The sequence below is a fragment of the Pristis pectinata genome, chromosome 25 (genome assembly GCF_009764475.1).
Source record: "Pristis pectinata isolate sPriPec2 chromosome 25, sPriPec2.1.pri, whole genome shotgun sequence".
NCBI lineage: Eukaryota > Metazoa > Chordata > Chondrichthyes > Rhinopristiformes > Pristidae > Pristis > Pristis pectinata.
Window position 1 is genome coordinate 3,965,086 of NC_067429.1, and position 22,063 is coordinate 3,987,148.

Here is a 22,063-nt window from a genome sequence, read left to right on the forward strand (position 1 = left end):
TAAAATCAGAGGGAAAGGAAATAATTAGCTGACTTTGGCTGTCAGGAATGGTTCCAATTAGGATGAAATACACATTATATTCCAGTCATATTATACTTTAGATATAGTGAGGAAGGGAAGAAAAAACACTCCTTTGGCAGAGAAGCAAAAGTATGCTCCTTGCTTATAAAGATGAGCAACCTTACTATTAACAAAATCTACAGCTGATTGCAGCTTGGACAATTCTCACTATATTCAGTGAAGATTTCTGTGTTTCTTAGTTACGACCATAGTTTTTGTTAAATAAAACATTATCTGACCCTTCAAACCAAACAATAGGCTACTGACCACAAATAGAATACCGTTATTCAAAGAAAATGGAACTAGTGTCTTTTACATACTTGTCACACTGAAATACAAAACAAAATTTCCAACATGGAAAAATTGCTGATATTACAGAATAGCTTTTAACTCAAGGGGCCACCTCACCTCCCAAACAGGCATTCAATGTGATCTTAAATGTACAGCAATTACAGTTCTTAGTCTTAATGATGCACACGAAGTTATACAAAGCTCTTCCTCGGAAGAATATACAAGTTAGTGCACATGATCAACTGACAGCTGTGAAGTGCAACATAAAAAAAAGCAATTCCATGCATGTCAAAAATAGCAATTAACTCATATCAAATTCTAGTTCAAAAGAAAACAACAACCAGCATAAAATCAGATATTGAAAGTTCATCTTAATTATCTTAGAATTACCTGTTTAGTCAATGTCTGCGTTAGAATAGGTACCAAATACTGTAGTGCCCCTTTTGCATAGAATTTACTTGTATGCTCAGGAGGCCTTCCCTGTTCTGCTGCCTGTGTAAAAAAAAATAAAATTGATACAAATTACTCAAAGAAAATACAATAAACTAAACTTAATTCTCAACTAACCTCATGTATCCAATGCTGAACCAAAAAAAGCCTTCACTCTTATACAGGGAAAATAAAGACTCAGCTTTGTTTGAGCATAACTATCAACTGCCATTTCAGTGCAGTGTAGTGCAGAGAACCATTTGTCCTGCCAGCAAAAGCTGCCGTGTTGTTTTACATATCTGAAGTCACAAATCCACAACTTTCATCTTAACACATCAAAAATTTGCCACTCATTGTGCAAAAATAAGCTCACTTTGTGGTTATTAGGATCAATAACCCAAAACTGATCAGGCATTCATGAAGTCTATGCTACAAAATACTGTCAACATATTCCATGACCAGTTTTCAGTGACTACATAAATTTGTTACCATTAAGCATTACTGCTTCTGTATACTACTTTTCCATATCACAACATAGGTCAATGTCAGTAAGCATGTGGAAAAGCCAAAGGAGGAACTCAACCTGAAGGGAATAGAGTTCATGTTTGAAAATTGATATCTGCTCTGACCAATTGTTGTTTTAATATTCCTATGTGAGAATGTCCCAGGGATAAGGAAAAATTTTCAAGAGGACAAATTGAAAGGATACAGCTCTTAACAACCACAGCATATCTCAAAATACTTTACAGCTAAGGAAAGTTCTTCACAATAGCTACAGCAATATGGGAAAGTTGGAATAGTGAAATTCAGTATTCCAACTGCCCACAAATAAATTGACCAAATTTGTTTGAATACCGGGCAAGGGATTAGCATTTTGTTGGGAGACAGGAGACCACCCCCTTCCAATTTACAAATAGTGCCACAGGAATTTTTACATCCAACTGAATTTAAATGGGATCTGGCTTAACATCTCTCCTAACAGCTTTTTTAGCATTTTGCAATCATTTCATGCCTCTGGACACACAGAGGAAAGACTTAGAACAAAGTACACAGGCAGAAACAATTAAATCTAACACATCTTTTGTAACATTAAAAAAAAACATACCTCAGAAGCTTCAATAGCCAGATCCATTTCCTCATCACAGACATTAGACCAGAATTCTATTCCTTGTAGGGCTACTTCATCAATATCACTCTTCATAGCTTCAATAGTAATCTTGAGGGTTTATTTTTGAATTAAAAAGGAAAATGTTAAAAGAAATACACTTACTGGCAATACTAGCAAAGAGATGACACAAACATTTTCAATTGTGCGCTGAACAAATACAGTTTTCTAGGAGAGCAGCCCCTCTGTAACATGGTGATAACTTGTATTGAATGTTACTCCTATTAATACCTCAACCCAAGTTTAATTCACTTGTAAGATGCTGCAGATAATACAATAAATTTTTCAGTGAACCAGGATATTTTAAAGGGAATGTGGGAAACGGGGCCCTGGTAAGCTTAAAGCATTTGTGGGAACTGGAGTCCCAGTGAGCCAGGTTTCTAACGAGTGGATGGACAATTATTGGAATTTTACTGTAAATGAATCCATGTACATAAGCAGCCAAGCCTACTAATTTTTAAATGATTGGAATCTTTAGTATCGGTGACATTTGAAAACTGGCCTGGAAAATCTGCCAGTCCTGCACTAAAGTCCCAAGGGTCCCTGATTATCACAGGTACCCTATTTAATAAACTACATTTTCAAACAGGGCAAAACTAAATCTGAAATACAACTTATACTTACAGCAAAGAGAGCAGGACCCATATAAGTTTCCATATATTGGTAATATAGAGACATGATCTTCACCAAGTTTTGCAAGGCAGCCACTCTCACCTATTAGATTGAAGCATCAAATTCACCGAGTCAATATATTTGCTTTCTGAACCTTTAGCATTTCACTGAATTTAAGGCAGTAATACTTACCCTTGTATCAGGACACTGAGTTGCTTCACAAACTACTTGCATAATAAAGTGCCTCTCAGACTGTAAAAGAGAAAAACAAATGTCTGCAAAGATGCACAAAATCTTCAGCCATGATCTTCAAAGTAGGTTAATGTAAAGCAATACTTGGTAAAGAAATTTTGTTAGTGAACTTGGAGCAAATGACACTTGACTGCATTCAGAATTTTTGTGGAAATGAAAGGTGCAACACTGGTTTCAGTCCTCTTGTACTTTGCCTGCCAACTACAAAAATCAACATGTATAGAAGTCAGTAACTTAATAATCACAATGGAATGAAGAAAAACTATCATTCCTGAAACAGTTTTACAAAATAAGCCTGTCCCTTCATTAAAAATAGTGCACACATCTTTATTTGGAGAGGTAAATAAAATTACTAAATTTAGATTTATTCTTTACCCTCTTCCCAATTCATTCAAATGTTTGTTAATTTGGGGGAATACTTGGTCCTCACTCAGCACTCATTCAAGTCCTGTGTTATACTACCATAAAGATCAAGGTTTTAAAGAAAATCACAACCTCATTTTGGTCAGCATAAAACCTTACTTCAAAACATAGGCAACAAGTCTCAGCTTTAATTTGTTGAATTTCATCAGAAGAGCAGCGTGGTGCATGATTTCTCATCACAGACTTGAGGCCAGCTATTGAAGAACATTATTTAATGGAAAAAAGGAAGGAATTGGGGATATTGAATAGTTGCATTCGCAGATGCCCAAACATTTAGATGAATACTTCATTTTGAGACATTTGCTAGTTCGTGATCAAATCACACATTCTTGTATGACTGGGATGCTGATGAACAGCTGCTATCTTCACAGCATTAAAAATAACCTCTTACCTCTTTGTCAAAGTTAGCTTTGGTGAATTCCAAGGAGTTGAGCAGTGCATTTGTTGCAGCTAACTTTACGTTGTTGCTGGGCTCCTCCTTACGCATTCCTTGAATAATTGCAGTAAGGATTTCATTCGATTTGTCCTGTAGTTGTTCAGGGTCCTGAAAAAGCCCAACAGTTGCTTAGCATTTCCTGGCCCACAATAGGGGAAACCCTAATCTCATACAAATGGAGGGTGTAATAGTTTGATCTAAAACCAGTGTATTATGCCTAAACAAAGGAGACTACAATGGGATGAGGGAGTTGTTGGCTAGTGTAGACTAGAAACACAGGCTATATGGTGGGACAGTGGAAGACTTTCAAAGATTTTTCATAGTGCTCAACAGAAGTATATTCCAGTTAAAAGCAAGGAAAGTGTGGAGAGAGCCAGCCTTTGATAACCAAGGAAATAAAAGGCAGCATTCAACCTAAAAACTCATACAAGTCAGCAAGAGTAGTGGGAAACTGGAAGATTGGGAGAACTTTAAAAAGCAACAAAGAACCACTACGCAAGCAATAAGGAAAGGGAAGACAGTATGAAAGTAAACTAGCACAAAATATAAAAACAGATAGAAAAGGATGGCTAAAGTGAACATAGGTCCCTTGGAAGATGAGATGGGGGAATATTGGGTAATGTGGAAATGACCGAGGCCTCGAATGACTATTTTGTGTCGGTGTTCACAGCAGAGGACAGGTCTAACATGACAAAGATGTTATGGATGCAATGGGAGGCAAGGACCTCGATACAATCGCTGTCACTAAAGAGGTAGTGATGAGCAAACTAGTGGGCCTAAAAGGTAGACAAGTCCCTTGGTCCTGATGGGATGCATCCCAGGGTACTGAAAGAAACTGTAGTAGAGGAATTTGTGATAATTTACAAAAATTCTCTCGACAGGTCCCGGCAAAATGGAAGACAGCAAATGTCACGCCACTGTTTAAAAAAAATGTAGGCAAAAGGCAGGCAACTATAGGCCAGTTAGCTTAAAGTCTGTAGTTGGGAAAATACTTAAGGTGCTGTGGTGGGCAGAATGCCAATCAAGTAATCTACCTTGGATGACATTAAGATACAAAAAGTCAAAGGAGAAAGAGAGTCACTTAAATTTACAGCCTCTGACCTGCTAACATAGCCAGTGTGTGGCTGGTGTGGTTGAGTTTGTTCACTAGTGACACCTCCAAGGAGGTTTATGGTAAGGGTTGTGTTGAAGGTAACATGGACTACAAGGTAAACAGTAACACACTTGTTGGGGATCATTATTGTCTGCAACTCGTGTTACTACTTAATCCCATGCCTGATTATCTAGGCCCAGCTGCACGAAAACCTCCATGCACTCCATTGGCCTTTAAGCCCATTAAAACTACACAGCTCAAAGATTCTTGTGCCACCATTCATACAAAATGAAAATGCTTACAACAAATGTAGATAGCACAAAGCTGAGCTACACAGGCACCATCATATTTGTGAAATGCAATACAAAATAAATACTCACTATATCCTGGCATATGTAACCAATGGCTTCCAAAGTTGCCTCTTTCATATGTTCGGTGCTATTCGGGTTTGTCACATTTGCAACAAGATGAGGAATGAGCTCAGGCCATTGAACAACAGGGATCTCTGCACATGCAATTCCAGCAACACACTGAGATGCAGAGCTGGGCCTGTAGGTCTCTGTTCCCAGAGTTTGCAAGACCTGTGGGAAGAGTTTAGAAAAGTTAAAAATGAAATGAACTTTAGTTCTTCAAAAACAAATAACCAGAACTTAAAGAACAAGTACCCAATAGACTTGCAAAAAAAATTAAATTCCTTTTTTAGAAAAATACCATTGACTAAGAATATAATGGCATAAATGATCCCTCCACAGCCCCAAACTGAAAGAGCGACTTCTTCCTAGTGAATCGCTACTTAGGTAAATCACAAGAGCTGGAAAGAAAATTGAAACCAGAAATATTCGTCAAAATAGAAAGTGAAACGCAACACTAAAATAAGCCTTAAAGACAACATCTACATCATTAAAGGGTTAATATTCAAAATATAGCCACATATTGCAAAGCTTGGATGGAACCAAGAGCCTGTAAAACCACAAACTACACAGAATCCAGATTAGATTTGCCACCTGGGAACAGCACGATAAAAATCTTAAAGTGATAGTGTAGCCATTGTATGCAGCAAACTATGCAATTTAAACCAATATTCAACCATTTTTCATTTTATAGAGTTCAACGTCCCACAACAGAGATCATAAACACTGAATTATATTGAAGAATAGTTGCTTTCTTTCCTAATGTAGTACTTGAAACTCAGGTAAATTACACTGCTACCACTCTACATCAAAAAAGCACAGCATGACAACATCTCTGGGGAGAACAAATGTGTTTCAGATGCAAATTCTTATTACAAAGCACACAATTGGTTTGTTTTTCTTGCTCAGATATCCAAAAGAAATTTTGCATTACACTGCAAACAATTAGCTCTTACAGCACCCCCCCCCCCCCCCCAAAGGTCTTTGGCATCTTTTGGAATTTGTTTCACTGGTGCCAATGCATGTGTAAAGTCTCATTTTTTGTACAGCTGCTGGTAAAATAAATCAAGATGCACCCTAAAATACCAGGCCAGACTTGCATAATGAACAAATGTAGAAAATCCCACGAGAACTTCACCTTCAATGATCACTTAACACTGCTACTTCCAAAGGCTAATATCCACATGCTCTAACTAGGCACCAACTAAAATCTCTTCCACCATTTTAAAACTTGGGACTTGAAAGTCAAGGAATTTGACCCCAAGATTTCCCTCTAAATAACAATGCAACAGCAAACAAATACTCACACTGAACCAAATTTGCCTGCATGAATCCTTCATTTGGAAAATTTAAAAAATTATGCTCCATTAAAATACACACAAGCAATATAACCTGCATGAATATTAATCAATGCAAGAAAAAAATTTACAATGTAAAACCATCAAGAAAACTTTCACTCAGCATGTAATAGCGAAGAATTTCAATTCATTTATATCAACATTAACATGGAAAAAATTTTTCCTAAACTATTTGCACACATCTGTAAAACAGTACTTGAACAACTAGTCATGCACACGTAAAATGGAGCAGACTCAATGGGCCAAACGGCCTAATTTTGCTCCTATGTCTTATGGTCTAAAATGTCAGTCCAGTTGGACACACCGGATTTCAATGCAATGAAAAATTGCACTGACAAGAATATTTTAAATCCCAAAAGTCCTGGAATGTTAAGGGATGCGAAAACTTGTGTTGTGGCCATTACAGAGACTTGGTAGAGAGGGACAGGAATGGGTGCTTAATGTTCCAGGGTTTCAATCTTTTAGAAAAGATAGAGGTAAACAAAAAGGGTGGGGTGGGGGGAGGAGTTGCACTACTAATCAGGGACAATATCACAGCTGCACTCAGAGGGGACATAATGCAGGGCTCATCCACTGAGCCTACATGGGTAGAACTCAAAAATAAGAAAGTTGCGATCACTGATGGGATTATACTGCACCCCACCCCCACCCAAAATAGGACATTGAGGAACATATGCAGGCAGATTAGGGAAATGTGTCAAACTAATAGGGTTGTTGTCATGGGGGGCTTCCCTAATATAAACTGGAACCTCCTTAGTGCAAGAGGTTTAGAATTTCTTAGGCGTATCCAGGAGGGGTTCTCAAGTCAATAATCCAATGAGAGGAGGGGCCGTACTGGACCTGGTGTTGGGTAATGAGCCTGGTCAGGTGACCAACCTTTCCGTGGGAGAACAGTTAGGGAACAGTGATCACAACTAAGTTTTAAGATAGCTATAGACAAGGATAAGTATGGACCTTGCAGGAGAGCATTTAACTGGAGCAGGGTAAATTACCGGAGCATTAGGCAGGAACTAGGAAGAGTTAATTAGGAACAGCTGTTTTTGGGCAAGTCCACATCTGACATGGGGGGGGGGTGGGGTGGGCGCGGCTGTTTAAAGACCAACTGCACAGAGTACAGGACAGGCATGTTCCAGTAAAGAAGGACAAGGATGCAGGGTAAAGGAACCTCTGATGTCAAGAGAGGTGGCGAATTTAGTCAAGGAAAAGGAAATGTATGTTAAGTTTAGGAACTAGGATCAAACAGAGCCCTTCAGAAGCCAGAAAAGAACCCAAGGAGGGAATTAGGAAAGCCAGGAGGGGCCATGAAAAGTCCTTGACAAGTAGGATTAAAAAGAATCCCCAGGCATTCTATATATACACACATCAAGAGCAAAACTAGAGAGAAGGTAGGACCACTCAAGGATGAAGGAAGGAACGTGGTTGGAAACAGAAGATTTGAGTGAGGTCCTTAATGAGTACTTTGCATCAGTATTTGCCAAAAGGACATGGAAGATAGTGAGATCAATGTGGAGCATGCTAATAAGCTAGGGCACTTCAAGATAAAGGAGGTAGTGTTGGGGTTCTTAAAGAGCATTAAGGTGGATGCCCCAGGGCCTGATGGGATCTTCATGTCCTCTCTAGCCACAGGCAAGGTCCCAGAAGACTGGCAAGTAGCTAATGTTTTCCCATTATTCAAGGAGGAAAACAGGGATAATCCTGGAAACTAGAGACCAGTGAGTCTCACGTCAGGGGTAGGGAAGTTACTGTAAAGGATTCTTCGAGTTTGGATTTGAGCATCTGGAAAACCATGGCCTAATTAGGGACATTCAGCAGGGCAAGTTGTGTCTTACTAACTTGATAAAGAGTTTTTTTTGGGGTGACAAGGGTGATTGATGAAGTAAAGCTGTGGATGTTGTAAGGCGTTTGACAAGGTTCCTCATGGGAGGCTCACCCAGAACATAAGATGCATGGGATCCATGGTGAGTTGGTTACTTGGATTCAGAGTTGGCATGCCCACAGAAGACGGAGCATAGTGGTCAATGGAATTTATTCTAACTGGAGGTCTGTGACTAGTGGTGTTCTGCAGGGATCTGTACTGAGACCTCTGCTGTTTGTGATGTATATAAATGACCTGGATGAAAATGTAAGTTTGTAGATGATATGAAGATTGGTGGTGTTGTGGATAGCGTAGAAGACTGGTAAAGGATACAGCGGGATGTAGATCAATTGCAGATATGAGTGGAGAAATGGCAGATGGAGATTAACTCAGCCAAAATGTGAAGTGTTGCACCTTGAGAGATGAAATGTAAAGAGACAGTAGACTGTTAATGGCAAGACCCTTAAATGTTGATGAGCAGAGGGATCTTGGGATCCAAGTTCATAGCTCCCTGAAGGTGGCTACATAGGTTGATAGGGTGGTAAAGGCAGCATATGGCATGCTTGCCTTTATTAGTTGAGGCATTGAGTTCAAGAATCAGGAAGTTATGCTGCAGCTTTATAAAAATCTGGTTAGGCTGTTTTCTCTTTTACACAGAGCAGTGGGTACCTGGAATGAACTGCCTGGGGTAGTGGTGGAGGCAAATATGATGGCAATCAAAAGGCTCTTAGATAGGCACGTGAACGTGCAGGAAATGCAAGGATATGGATATTTAGGCAAGAGGTTAGTTTAGTTGGGTATTTGATTACTAATTTAGTTAGATCGGCACAACATTGTGGGCAGAAGGGCCTATTCCATGATGTACTATGGTCTTTTTCCTTGGCCATAATGCTTTTATTTTCCCCCCAAAATGTTTGGGCTAGCATCTGCTTTCCCTTCTTAACCTATCTGCTCTCAGAAGAAATCACATACAGTAAAATTTATGTAACAGTTATCATAGCTTCCCTAACTTACGAAGGTTTTGATTTCTCGACGAGCATTGCTGTCAATTGCCAGCCACCTTTGCTGATACTGCGTCTTGACATCAAGGTCCTTAGAGGTTAATGAATTCTTGATTTGTAGACCAGCTGCAATTCGAGCAACTTGACTGTTTCCTGGGTTTGCTAGTACCTTTGAGAGTTCCACCAAGAAGGTAGGCTGCAACAAGATTGAGAAATGGGAAATATTACTTCAGTAGTCATAACTTCCATTATTTCCTACAATTGTGATTTAAGAGTTTTTTTTTGCCTTTAAGACATTATGTACAATGCCACTGAATTAAGGTAGACAGTAAACAGGTGCCTAGGATAACCAGATGACAATGACAACCAGAACACACACACATTCATGTCAGAAACCAGATACAGATCCAGCTCTCAAGATATTAGTTAGAATATGTTATACACAGATAGTAGTAACTTTTCTGGATTTGATAGATATGCCCAAGTAGCTCCTGGCACCTTGACAAGAATATTAATAGGATGAGTGATAATCTTAGCTGCCAACAATGTCTGATAAACACAAAAGATAGATAAGACATTGCCACTTTATGTTTAAGAGCTCACAGGCCACTGTATAACCCCAATACTGCTAGGATTAGTCCATCTTAAAAACTAAATAATGCAAAACATATCCCAAATACCTGACGAGAATACGAGTGAATATTAAAGCAGTGACCACCGTCCAATAGTTAGTATCCAATGAATAAGGTTGATCCATCTGGAGATGTATCCTACTGTAACTCAAGTTTTCCAGCACAGTAGACCATAACATCCCTGACTTTTACAGTTCACCTCTTAGTGCATAACTATAAAAAAGTGCTGGAATGCAACAAAACAAACTGCCAGAGCAGTATTATTCTATCTTACAACAAGGGTACTATGTCCTTGCATCACTGCGCAAATACAGCAAGATGTGCAAGCAATCTTCATTGAGGGGTCAGCAGTGGAAAGGGCAAGCAACTTCAAGTTCCTGGGTGTCAACATCTGAGGGGTCTATCCTGGGCCCAACACATTTATGCAATCACGAAGGAGGCACACCAGCAGCTCTACTTCATTAGAAGTTTGAGGTATGTCACCAAAGACTCTTGCAAATTTCTGCAGATATACAGTGGAGAGCATTCTGGCTGGTTGCATCACCACCTGGTATGGAGACTCCAATGTGTAGGATCAAAAAAGGCTGCAGAGGGTTGTAGACTCAGCCAGCTCCATCATAGGCACAACCCTCCCCACCATCGAGGAGATCTTTAAGAGGCAGTGCCGCAAGGTGGCGGCATCCATCATCAAGGATCCTCACCACCCAGGACATACCCTCTTCAGGTTACTACCATAGGGGAAGTGGTACAGGAGACTGAAGACCTACACCCAACGATTCAGGGACAGCTTCTTCCCATCCGCCATAAGACTTCTGAACAATCCAGTCCGTGAACACTACCTCGTTAGTCCTTTTTCGTTGCACTATGTTTTTTGTAGTTTACAGTAATCTTTAGTCTTTGTTTTGCACTGTACTGCTGCCACAAAACAACAAATTTCACAACATATGTCAGAGATTGAATTTGGTTTATTATCAGTTTTGAGAGAGGCAAAGCCTGGATGCTATAATGGTTCACATGCTAAATGTACTTCAGTGAGATCCTAACTCAAATTCTACAAGTTAGCACTATAAAATAAATTCTTGTAACCATTACCTAGACCGGTAATGGGACTTCAATGCATTAATTTGGTAGATTAAAAAAAAAGACCTTAATGAACACAACTTGAAGCATTTGGTAGCTCAATGGTGGTCACCATCAGATTGGTATTGTAACACAAGTGCAATACAAACCCCACTAATTGGGCAATTTGCATTTAAGCACAAGTAAAAATAAATACTTGAATTGTTGCAAAATTCAACTGATTCATTAATGTGCTTCACAAAGTACCACATGCTATCCATTAAGGGAATGGATGAAGAGACACACCTGGGGTGCACATAAACGAGTACCTGAAGGCTGCAAATCTAGACAAACCAACAATACTTACCTTTATTAAAAGATGAAAATTGTATAAAGCAAATCTGAACTTTATAAACACTGATTTGTCGAGCTGGGAATCAAATTCAATTCCAGGCACCACACTTTTGGACACTTAAGCAGATTCAATAAACAGGGAATTAGATAAATGCTTGGAGGAAGAAAACCAAACCATGGGAAGTGAAATTTAATGAACTGCAGCCAGTACAGCAATGGACAAAATAGCCTTCATCTGTACAATTCAACTTTGATTCACTGGTTTGGTCTAATAGCCTCAGAGGAATTGGGGATTAGCAATAAATAACAGCAACCCCTACCATAAAAAATAATTTAAATATCTACAGCTACAATAAGCACTTCGAGGCCAGAAAGTTTTGATTACAGCTATTGCATGGTTATAACAAAACACCAATATACTAGATTTTAAATTCACAATAAACTTAATTGCTTTGCTGCTCAAATAAAGCAAAAACAGTCAGCATAACTGTTAGCATTAAGTTAAAATAATGTTAATTAGTTGAACCCCTCTGCCAATTTTAAATTCATAGTATTTTGCACACAATATTTTTTGTACATCTCAGCAAATTCAACTCAAGAAGCACTATTATGAACAGCAGTGAGCCAAATTCAACGCAACTCACATTATAGTTAGTACTATGATAGACATCCCCAGACTGCCTCTAGCAATCTGTAATCAGCTGCCTGACAACAAGGAGCAATAGATACCTTCAAAGTTGCCTCAATTAATCAATCATGGAGATAAACTAAAATCACGTTTTGTCTATTTCATGAAAGGCAATTCATTCTAATGGTGACCATTCAAAAGCACCACCAACTAAATGAAAATCTTGGATAGCTAAACAGAACTGCAAACAATTCACATCCAATTTCCTATATGTTCAGATCTTAGTAAGCTGTCCAAGCAGGATGGAAACAAGAGACAGGACATCTAGTGAGTAGCTACAAATGAGAAAATAGACGGTAACCCATTATAATCTTCCTGGTCAAGGACTAGTACAAAGCATCAAGAGAGTACAAAAGGAGAATCCAAGTACTCAAGAATGATAAATGACAATCCCATTTTAAAAGTGCTATATTTATCCTTAAAAGAGCAAATAACACTTTCATGAAAAGGTTACTCTGATCTCTTCACTAAACTCCATAATGCGCAAGCAACAAAAAAAACGCAACACTGCATCACTGCAATATATCACAAAAATCCATTTCCTTTTCCAAACATTACTAAAATTGATCTTAGTATTAAATAGGATACAAACCATTAAGCAATACAAATTCATAAATCAACCAGTAAAACTACTAATGAATCAGTATGTTGATTGGATTAAGAGATTACACAGAGTGCAAGTGTAACACAAAAACTAAGTGGAACATTAGATAGGAATAAACTTGCAATATGCAAACAACTAAGGCTAAATGGCACTTGAAAATAGGACTGAAAGTTAGCTCAAAAGCAGAACTTGTAATTTGCCTCTGATAATTCTAAACTTCATTATAAATACAGAATTTAAACTACAGAGAATGAAGGAAAAAGTGTTCAGCTTTGAGAAGACAGAATTGAGGATCAGGCTTCTAAAGACAGTCCAACATAAGAAAAGATGAGACAGTAGGTAGACTTGCACTGTCAACTCCATAGCTTTACTGAGAACTGAAGGAAAGTACTACAGTAAAATTTCAATAATCTGCAAATTTACTGTTCAGAAATTCCAATGGTTCAGTATTTGGCTCACTAGGGCCCCAATCCCACTCTCCTTTTAAACTCACCAGGGCTCTGTTCCCACTTCCCCAGTTCACTGTCAGTCTTTTGAATATCTGCCAGTCTGTCCTGAAGGTGCCAGATTATCAGATTTTTATTGTATTAAAATACCAGAGCAGTTGGTGACACTAGAAGCTGATAAATCTCAAGGACAACAGTGTCTACAGCACAGCTTTGAAAGCAGTGGCTGTAGTGAGAACACTCCAATTATAGTCCAAAAGTCAATTCTAGAATTGTTCTTGTGGACTGGAGGGTAGCAAATGTGATCCAACACTAAGATAGGAGGACAAGAGAAAACAGAGAAATACCAGAAGACTAGAGAAAACACTGGAATATATAAAGGATGTAATAACAAAACAAGCATTGATTTAAAACAAAAATGAGAGTCTGGAATAATATTGATGCCCAACAGGATCTAGACATCTTTGTTTTTCAATGACTTGTGCACAAAGTGCAGATGCAGCAAACAATTAGGAAGGCAAAAGACTCTGGCTGGCCTGTAGAGGATTTGAATACAGGAGTAAAGATTTATTGCTGCAATATAGGGTCTTTGTGAGACCAAACCGAAAGTATTGCAGAGTTCTAATCTTCATGCCTAAAGAGAGGATTACCATACAGGAGGTCAAGTTTCACAACAGACAGCTGGCTTGACACGAGGCTTGTTTTCTCTCTGGAGCTAAGAATGTGAGATCTCATTGAAATGTCAGAATTCTTAAGTCTGATGAGCTGAATGCAGAGTAAGTGTTTCCTCACTGAGTCAAGAACAAAGGGGTCAGAGTATCCAAATTGGGAGGGACAAGAAATTTCTTCTTGCAGAGAAGTAAATCCTTGGAATTCTCTGCTCCCAAGGGCTATTGGGATAGTGCAGGGAAAAAAAAAGTCTCACCATTTCCAGGATATTAAAGCTTTTCACTCTCAATCATGTACTTTTCAAAAAACACAACTCATATATAGCTTCATAACCAGATAACTGATTGTGCTTATACTTGGATTAAGTCAGAAGTGCCAGAACTTAAAGATATTTGGAAATTTTCCAATGTAGTAGGCTGAAGGTTCTTAAAAACTGGTCAAGTTATCATTTCAAACCAGTGAAAACACAAGACCCATGTCCTTGCAGCATAATTGGGGACATACAAGTATGTCACCCACAGGGTAGGATGGAGATTATCAGTCAATTGATCACAGGTTTTTCCTCAGAAGAGACAGTTGATGCACTTAGAGTACAGCATTTTATAGCCTTCAGTGCTGTATTAGGAGCATCAATTACACAAGGGAGCAGAAGTGCAATCTGTGTCAGACAAGCCTTCACTGTAGCTTACTGGGGGGAAGATACAGCTATGGAGCATGGAGTCACTTAAGACAAGACAAAATCCAAGGCTGTGTCAGAAAACTGAAGCAGGAAAGACAATTAATTATTCACCATGTTTCATCAACTTACTGATAAGAAAAAAAGCAATAGGCTTGATAGCCCAGACCTGGGGCTGGAAACTAGTGACATTCCCCTGCAGATTAACATCTGGAAATAACTTGCATACTCAAATTCACAGTACCTGGGTGAACTCTTGAAAGGCCAACTGGAGAAGCATGTTGGTAGCTTCACAAGACTGGGGGGAAAAATGGTGACGAATTTACACCACATAATTAAGGCTTCCCATATTATACAACAGTATATCCATTCAATGTATCCATTTCCTTCTGGAGTACAGCTCTGCTGGTGCTTTGCTTTTTCCCCAAACTGCATTATTCCCAACAAGTTACGTGACATCAGTGCCAAACTCAATTGTATCCTTACCAGTTTATTTATTTGAACTTCCATCAAGGTAACGACCATGGAGTTGGAGTCCAAACTAATATTAACAACTTCTCTCACCTCCAGTGCTCCATCAAATATGCTCTGGTGGACCAACTTCCAAAATAATTGTCTCTCATCAGATAAACAACTTGGTCTTATTTAGCACTTTGGATGCACGGAAACATCTGAAATGCTTGAAGTGCTTCACAGAAAAGTTAATAAAATGCAACACCGAGCCATACAAGAAAATACAAAGACAAATGATCGCAAGTTTGATTTCAGTTATTCAAGCAGAGATTTCAAAGGTATTTCAGAGCTTATGGTCCTGACAGCTGAAAAGCAGAGCAAACAAAACTGGGGGATGCTCAGGCAGTCAGGTTTGAAAGACTACAAAAATTGATCAGTGACAGAACTGAAAGCCATACAGCAACTCGTAAAACAAAAACAAAGAAGTTGTAGACTTGGGCGAGTTAAGACATAGATAGCAGAGTTCTGAATTTTTTTTCAAGAAATGCAGAATATGGGAAAACAACCAGGAGTACTTTGTTTTTGTTTTAGATTTCATTATTCCAAAGTTTCACTATAATATAGTCCAGTCACTGGGGCCAGATTTACTCATCTAGCCAAGTAAGCAGAGATAGCCCATGATAATAAACTACATTTAAGTTTCTGTTCCAAAAAGGGGAAATTTCCTGGGACTTATTCACCCACTGAAGTACAAATGTTTGTTAAAAGCTCATCTCCAAAAGCATTTTTCACAATCTCAGGATCTCACAAAATGCTTTAATAAAGCCAATAAAATACTTTGAAAGAGTACAAACTGGGCAGGCACAGTAGTGTTGTGGCTAGCATAACGCTTTACAGCGCCAGCGACCCGGGTTCAATTCCAGCTGCTGTTGGCGAGGACCCTGTACGTTCTCCCAGCGTTTGCGTGGGTTTCTTCCAGGTGCTCGTTTCCTCCCACATTCCAAAGACGTATGGGTTAGGAAGTTGTGGGCATGCTATGTTGGCATCAGAAGCATGGCGACATTTGCAGGCTGCCCCCAGAACACTATGCAAGAGATGCATTTCACTGTGTTTTGATGTACGTGTGACTAATAAAGATAGCTTATTACTGTGCAAATTTGCTACATTGCCTAAATTGTTGAAATGACTATGAAGATTAATTCACCCAGAATAGGCAGACAAATCTGGAACCCATACCAAATCTTGAACTACTTTTTTCAAAAGCGAAATTCTCATCTCTCCAGCACCTAGTGCAGCTATAGATTATGGCACCTTGCATGCAGGCAAATGTAAGAAGTGTTGGCACAATATCACAACTGACTAGGACATTATTCCCAGTGATGGTACTGGATATCAAGACTGGGAGCTCTGGTTTAGTTAGTGCCCCTTTCTAGATCAGACAACAGATAGTGCTTTGAACACCATCTCAAATTTGATAATTTTAGCTCTTAGGAATCAAATCAGAATCCTTTGCATAGAGCATTAAGGGCCAAGTTACTTGATATCACATAATGCAGTCAAAAACAGACTCCTTTTCAACATTAGTAGTACACCACCGAGAACAAACTTGTTAAGTGTAGGAATGAAACAAGCAATTACATTATAAAACTTGACTGAGAAACAGCACCACAGTAGGGAGGGAGACTGAATGGAATTGCAGAGAACCAAGTTTATATTTTTTGTGCAAGACCAAATAAAACAAAATGGAAAAAATGCTGACAGAACAAGATAAAGCACTAAGAATGCAACTTGTAAGAACAGAACAGTTGCAAAGAATGGTGCATATGAAAAATTTGTTGCACATGTTCCTGCCTATTTTCTTGAACTACAAGTTGTTATTCAGGTCAATCTGCAGCTGATGACACTGAATTTATGCTTTAGACAGTGGACAATTTGACAGTGACTAAAAAAAAATTGATTGGTTTAAAGCATCAACTCAGAAGGATAATGTTGAAATGAATAATGACAATTGTTGCTAAGTGCATGTAATTATCAATAGATTATTCCAATATTTTAAAACTTACAACTAGAACCAACTTGGAAGTATAGGAAGAGAATAAGGCCACCTGATTCCTTCCTTTTGGCTGGGTAGTACATCAAGTTGAAGGTAGAATGACTATTCCACATGGAACAGAGGTAATATGCATCTATTTGGCATCAATGAACAATTGGGTTGGGGTGTCCAGAGGGCTGCTGGCAAGCAAAAAACTTCACATTGTGAGAACAGGGTCACATTCTGTTTGAGTACAGGCACACCCAGACAAGAGTGTAAACCATAATCTCCATTTTCTGCGCCATACTAACAACAGCTCTGGCAGCAAGTGACAAGATTTGACAGTATAGAACCCCCATAACAAAATTTGTAACAGTAAATTCTCAACACCAATTCAGATCAGCCAGGTGCACCCACTCACTCCCATCCTATATTCTGATTCTATGCATAGCTTGTATTACCTAACTTACAACTTAAATTTATTACTCACCTTTCCTCTTTCACTGCCTGTTGAAACATGGGAACAGACGTTAGCAAAGGTAAGTGGTCACACTGTAGCATGTGGCCAGTCAGAAACAACCTTAGATATTTTTTGATTCAGCAAATAATGGGTGGCTCCACCAATAAGTAATACTCTCCCACAATCCCAGGTAGCATCACATGCAGCATTGTGGGGTTAAAGCCACACGTTATTTTTTGTTGCTTAAGTATCTGTCACCATGATTGAAGCATTATTGTTAAATCTGGCACCATTCTAAGAATTTCTAAAACTCACACCTCAGTCTGGCCAGCAAACTATCAAGTAGGCCTTCTGGTGATAAACTAAGATAATTTCTCTATCGACTGAAGCATTCACAATCCAAAATAAAAACAGAAAGTGCAGGAAATACTCAGCAGCCTGACCCGCTGAGCATTTCCAGTTTTTATTTTAATTTTCCAGCATCTGTTTTTTTAAAAAAATTAAAATGCAACTTCAGCAACAAAAACTGACAAAACCTTCAACACACTGACATGGCCTACACCTTCAAAAATAAAGCAAATGATTCCCAAATGCTGAAATGGAGCAGAGTCCATTTGTTTCCTGTTGGCAAACTAACTCAGTTACTTCCAAAATAACCAGATCTGTGCACAATCTGGTGGGAACTCCAAGCAAATAAACTCCACCGAAAAATGAACTGTGCATCAACCATAAAATGGCAGAAGTCCTTTTACAAATCTACCAGAAACAATGCACCACAAGAATTTTAAACAGTGCAAATAAAATTGTTTCCAGCCATGGACCCTTCCATTTTTATTTTATGATATTTCATGCTTCAGATGGGCACGTGTTATGAAATGCAGGGTAATTTTTTTTCTGGAAGCCCAACGAGGCCGTATAAATTGATTAGATTTCAGTGAATACCTTCCAAAATTTGACCTAGCCACAAATAAATGATTTTTATCTTTGAAAACGCTCCCCAAATCACTGTGGGGGGGGGGGGGCTGGGGTGTGGTGGAGAGGAACGTGGGGATCATGCAGATGAAGTGTGGGGATGCTTTATTCGGGAGTTAAGCGCACCCCTAGCTGGGCTGCAGGCATCCCGCCCGCCCTGAGAAGCCGGGGGGCCGGGGCCGAGCCGGCAACATGCGCTCGGGGGCCTCTGGCTACCCAGCTTCCCTTCCCGTCAACCCAACTTGACGCCAGGCGGAAACCCAGCCCCTTCGGCGCGCTGCCATTGGCCGAAGCCGGCGGGACGCGGGGGCCGGCCCGCGCACCCATTGGCCGCGGCGCCACGTCAATCAAGCGGCGCGGGCAGGGCGACGCCGGCACCCGGCAAGCACGTTAGGCTGCACTCCCCACCCCCCCCCCCCCCCCCCCCCCCCAGTGAGGGGAGGAGATTTTTTTTGTGCGAGAAGAGGCCCCGCGAGAAGGGGGGGGGGGGGGGGCTTCAGTCCCGATTAAAACCGAAATAAATAACGGCCAGCGCCCGTCCCCCCCACCGCCGCCGCCGCCTTCGCCCATTCAAAGGAATGCAGCACTGACCAGATTCTCAACAGCCGCCTGTTCCAGAAACTTCTGCGCCGCCTCCAGCTCATTGCGGTCTGGAAGGGAAGACGATGCAAGGTTAGCGGGCGGGCGGGCGGCCGGGAGAGCGGGGCGGGCGGGCGGGCGGCGGCGGGCGGGCGCTCACCTGGAGACACGGTTTTCTCTAGGATTGTGATGAGCTCCATGTTAACGAATCTCATGTGTGAAGCGTCGCGGTTTCGCTCAGGCAGAAACGGCCATCAATGGTTCCGAGCCTCCCCAGGATCTGACGGGATGGAGAGAGGAGCCCGGGCTGGTTATTTTCCGCCGCCGCCGCCGCTCCTCACACGCCGCCCTCACGCCTTCTCCCGGCTCCGCAGCTGCGCAAAAGCCGAGTCCCGCCGGCGGCGGAGCGATATACCGGCCGCCCCAAAACCGCCGCCGCGATCTAACGCCTCCTCCCATTGGGCAGCCGGCCCCCGTCGCGTCACACACTCAACCGACGCCGCTGTGGGACGTCCGCTGCGATTGGTCACTCGGCTCCTTCCCTCCGCCCTTTCCAGCTACGTTTTCTAAGCCCCCTGCCGATTGGTCGGACCGCCCTTCACCTCCCGCCCTTCAACCGCCACTGCCATCTAACGCGTCGTCCGAATGGTTGAGCGCTTCTTCTCCCGCCCCACAACCGCCGCTGCCATGTAACGCGTCACTCGGTTGGTCAACTAACTCGAGCCCCGGCCCTCTCAACCGCCGGGTGCTATATAAAGTGGCGTTCTATTGGTCAAAATATAACCAGTGAACGAGCACAACACAACTTTAATCGGCACAGCGATGTGACACACGATCGGATTGGTCGAGTGCTCCCAGCCCTCTTTGCTTAACTGGCGCCTAAATTTCAAATCCGGAAATTTCTCTCCATCCGTCTTCAGATTTTGACGACGGTCTCACTTTCCCTTCCTAATTGTCTTCGCTGGATTTTGTAGAGAATCCGAAATTTCTGAGATATTTCGCGCCCGAAGCTTCCCGCTACGCCGCTAACCTTGGCCAATCAGATCGAGGCTTTCATCCGAGTGTTCCTCTCCCCCATGGCCGGGCCTGCGGCCGTCTGTCGTCCAATGGCTTCCCCGGTGCCGGTGAAGCTGCCGCCCCGGCCACACGTGGACCGGCGGCGGGTGATCACCGAGCGCCGTGGATCGGCTGCGCGATGGTTTTAAACGTGGGAACTATATTTCGGGACGCGGATGTAGACCCGGGCGATGACGTGAGTGCGGCGACTTTCATTTGTACTTCCCGCCCGTTTCCAGGGAGATGGTTGGGCGTGGCCTTCGGTGCGGGAGGGAGGGGCGGCCATTGCCCACAGGCACTGCTGCCAGCCTGAGCCCTGCCATTGCCCACAGGCACAGCCTGTGCCCTGCCATTGCCCACAGGCACAGCCTGTGCCCTGCCATTGCCCACAGGCACTGCCTGTGCCCTGCCATTGCCCACAGGCAGTCGCTGCCAGCCTGTGCCCTGCCATTGCCCACAGGCAGTCGCTGTCAGCCTGTGCCCTGCCATTGCCCAAGGCAGTCGCTGTCAGCCTGTGCCCTGCCATTGCCCAAGGCAGTCGCTGTCAGCCTGTGCCCTGCCATTGCCCAAGGCAGTCGCTGTCAGCCTGTGCCCTGCCATTGCCCAAGGCAGTCGCTGTCAGCCTGTGCCCTGCCATTGCCCACGGGCAGTCGCTGCCAGCCTGTGCCCTGCCATTGCCCACGGGCAGTCGCTGCCAGCCTGTGCCCTGCCATTGCCCAAGGCAGTCGCTGCCAGCCTGTGCCCTGCCATTGCCCAAGGCAGTCGCTGTCAGCCTGTGCCCTGCCATTGCCCACGGGCAGTCGCTGCCAGCCTGTGCCCTGCCATTGCCCAAGGCAGTCGCTGTCAGTCTGTGCCCTGCCATTGCCCACAGGCAGTCGCTGTCAGTCTGTGCCCTGCCATTACCCTCCATCTCATCTATGACCCTCATGACTTTGAACAGAAGGGGGATTGGTATGTCACCACCCACCCCGACAGTCTCCAATGAACCTGAACCCATGGTCACCGTTGAGGACATAAGATCAGACTTCTGGAGAGTGAACCCATGGAAAGCATCTGGCCTGGATGGTGTCCCTGCCTGTGTCCTCAGATCCTGTGCAGATCAGCTGGCGGGGGTATTTGCAGACATTTTTACCCTCTCCCTGCTTCAATCTGAGTTCCCACCTGCTTTAAGAAGACCACTATCATCCTGGTACCTAAGAAAAACAAGGTGCCTTAATGACTACTGCCCTTTGGCTCTGACATCCACCATCATGAAGTGCTTCGAGAGGCTGGTCATGGCGCGCATTAACTCCAGCCTCCCAGAAAACCTCGACCACTGCAATTCGCCTACTGTCGAAACAGGCCTATGGCAAATGCCATCTTCCTGGCCCTACACTGATCCCTGGAGCTCCAGACAGTAAAGACACCTACATTAGACTATTGTTTATTGATTACAGCTCCACCTTCAGTACTATAATTCCAAGCAAACTCATCACCAAACTCCAAGACCTGGGACTCAACATCTCCCTCTGCAACTGGATCCTTGACTTCCTGACCAACAGACTGCAATCAGTGAGGATAGGCAGCAACACCTCCAGTATGATTATCCTCAACACTGGTGCCCCACAAGGCTGCGTCCTCAGGCCCCTACTCTACTCCCTATACACTCATGACTGCCTGGCCAGATTCTGCTCTAACTCCATCTACAAGTTTCCAGATGATACCACCATAGTAGGCCGAATCTCAAATAACGAGTCGGAGTACAGGAAGGAGATAGAGAGCTTAGTGGCAACAACCTTTCCCTCAATGTCAGCAAAACAAATGGTCATTGACTTCAGGAAGGGGAGCAGTGCACATGCACCTGTCTACATTAATGGTGCTGAGGTCGAGAGGTTTGAGACCTTCAAGTCCCTAGGAGTGAACATCACCAATAGCCTGTCCAACCATGTAGACGCCATGGCCAAGAAAGCAAACCAGCGCTTCTACTTCCTCAGGAGGCTAAAGAAATTTGGCATGTTC

General features: G+C 42.2%; 1 protein-coding gene and 1 long non-coding RNA gene across 3 annotated transcripts in view; one reads left to right on the forward strand and one right to left on the reverse strand.

Annotated features, from left to right (window-relative positions):
* kpnb1 (karyopherin (importin) beta 1) overlaps positions 1-20,251 on the reverse strand; it is a 35,759-nt gene extending 15,508 nt beyond the window's left edge. The window contains exons 1-10 of one of the 2 annotated variants that reach the window (XM_052038905.1): positions 20,040-20,251; positions 19,170-19,289; positions 19,022-19,080; positions 9,399-9,581; positions 5,142-5,342; positions 3,624-3,776; positions 2,750-2,809; positions 2,570-2,659; positions 1,886-1,996; positions 742-843 (exon numbers count right to left, since the gene is read on the reverse strand). In XM_052038905.1, coding sequence (XP_051894865.1) covers positions 742-843; positions 1,886-1,996; positions 2,570-2,659; positions 2,750-2,809; positions 3,624-3,776; positions 5,142-5,342; positions 9,399-9,581; positions 19,022-19,080; positions 19,170-19,224 — 1,014 coding nt within the window. In that variant the 5' untranslated portion in view covers positions 19,225-19,289; positions 20,040-20,251. Of the gene's footprint in view, positions 1-741; positions 844-1,885; positions 1,997-2,569; positions 2,660-2,749; positions 2,810-3,623; positions 3,777-5,141; positions 5,343-9,398; positions 9,582-19,021; positions 19,081-19,169; positions 19,443-20,039 lie in introns of those variants that run through there. The other variant, XM_052038904.1, reaches the window with a different exon arrangement.
* The window catches only part of LOC127583126 (uncharacterized), a 38,172-nt gene continuing 35,160 nt past the window's right edge, over positions 19,052-22,063 (forward strand). Inside the window, exon 1 of the long non-coding RNA XR_007958213.1 lies at positions 19,052-19,102. This is a non-coding gene — a long non-coding RNA (uncharacterized LOC127583126). The remainder of the gene's footprint in view (positions 19,103-22,063) is intronic.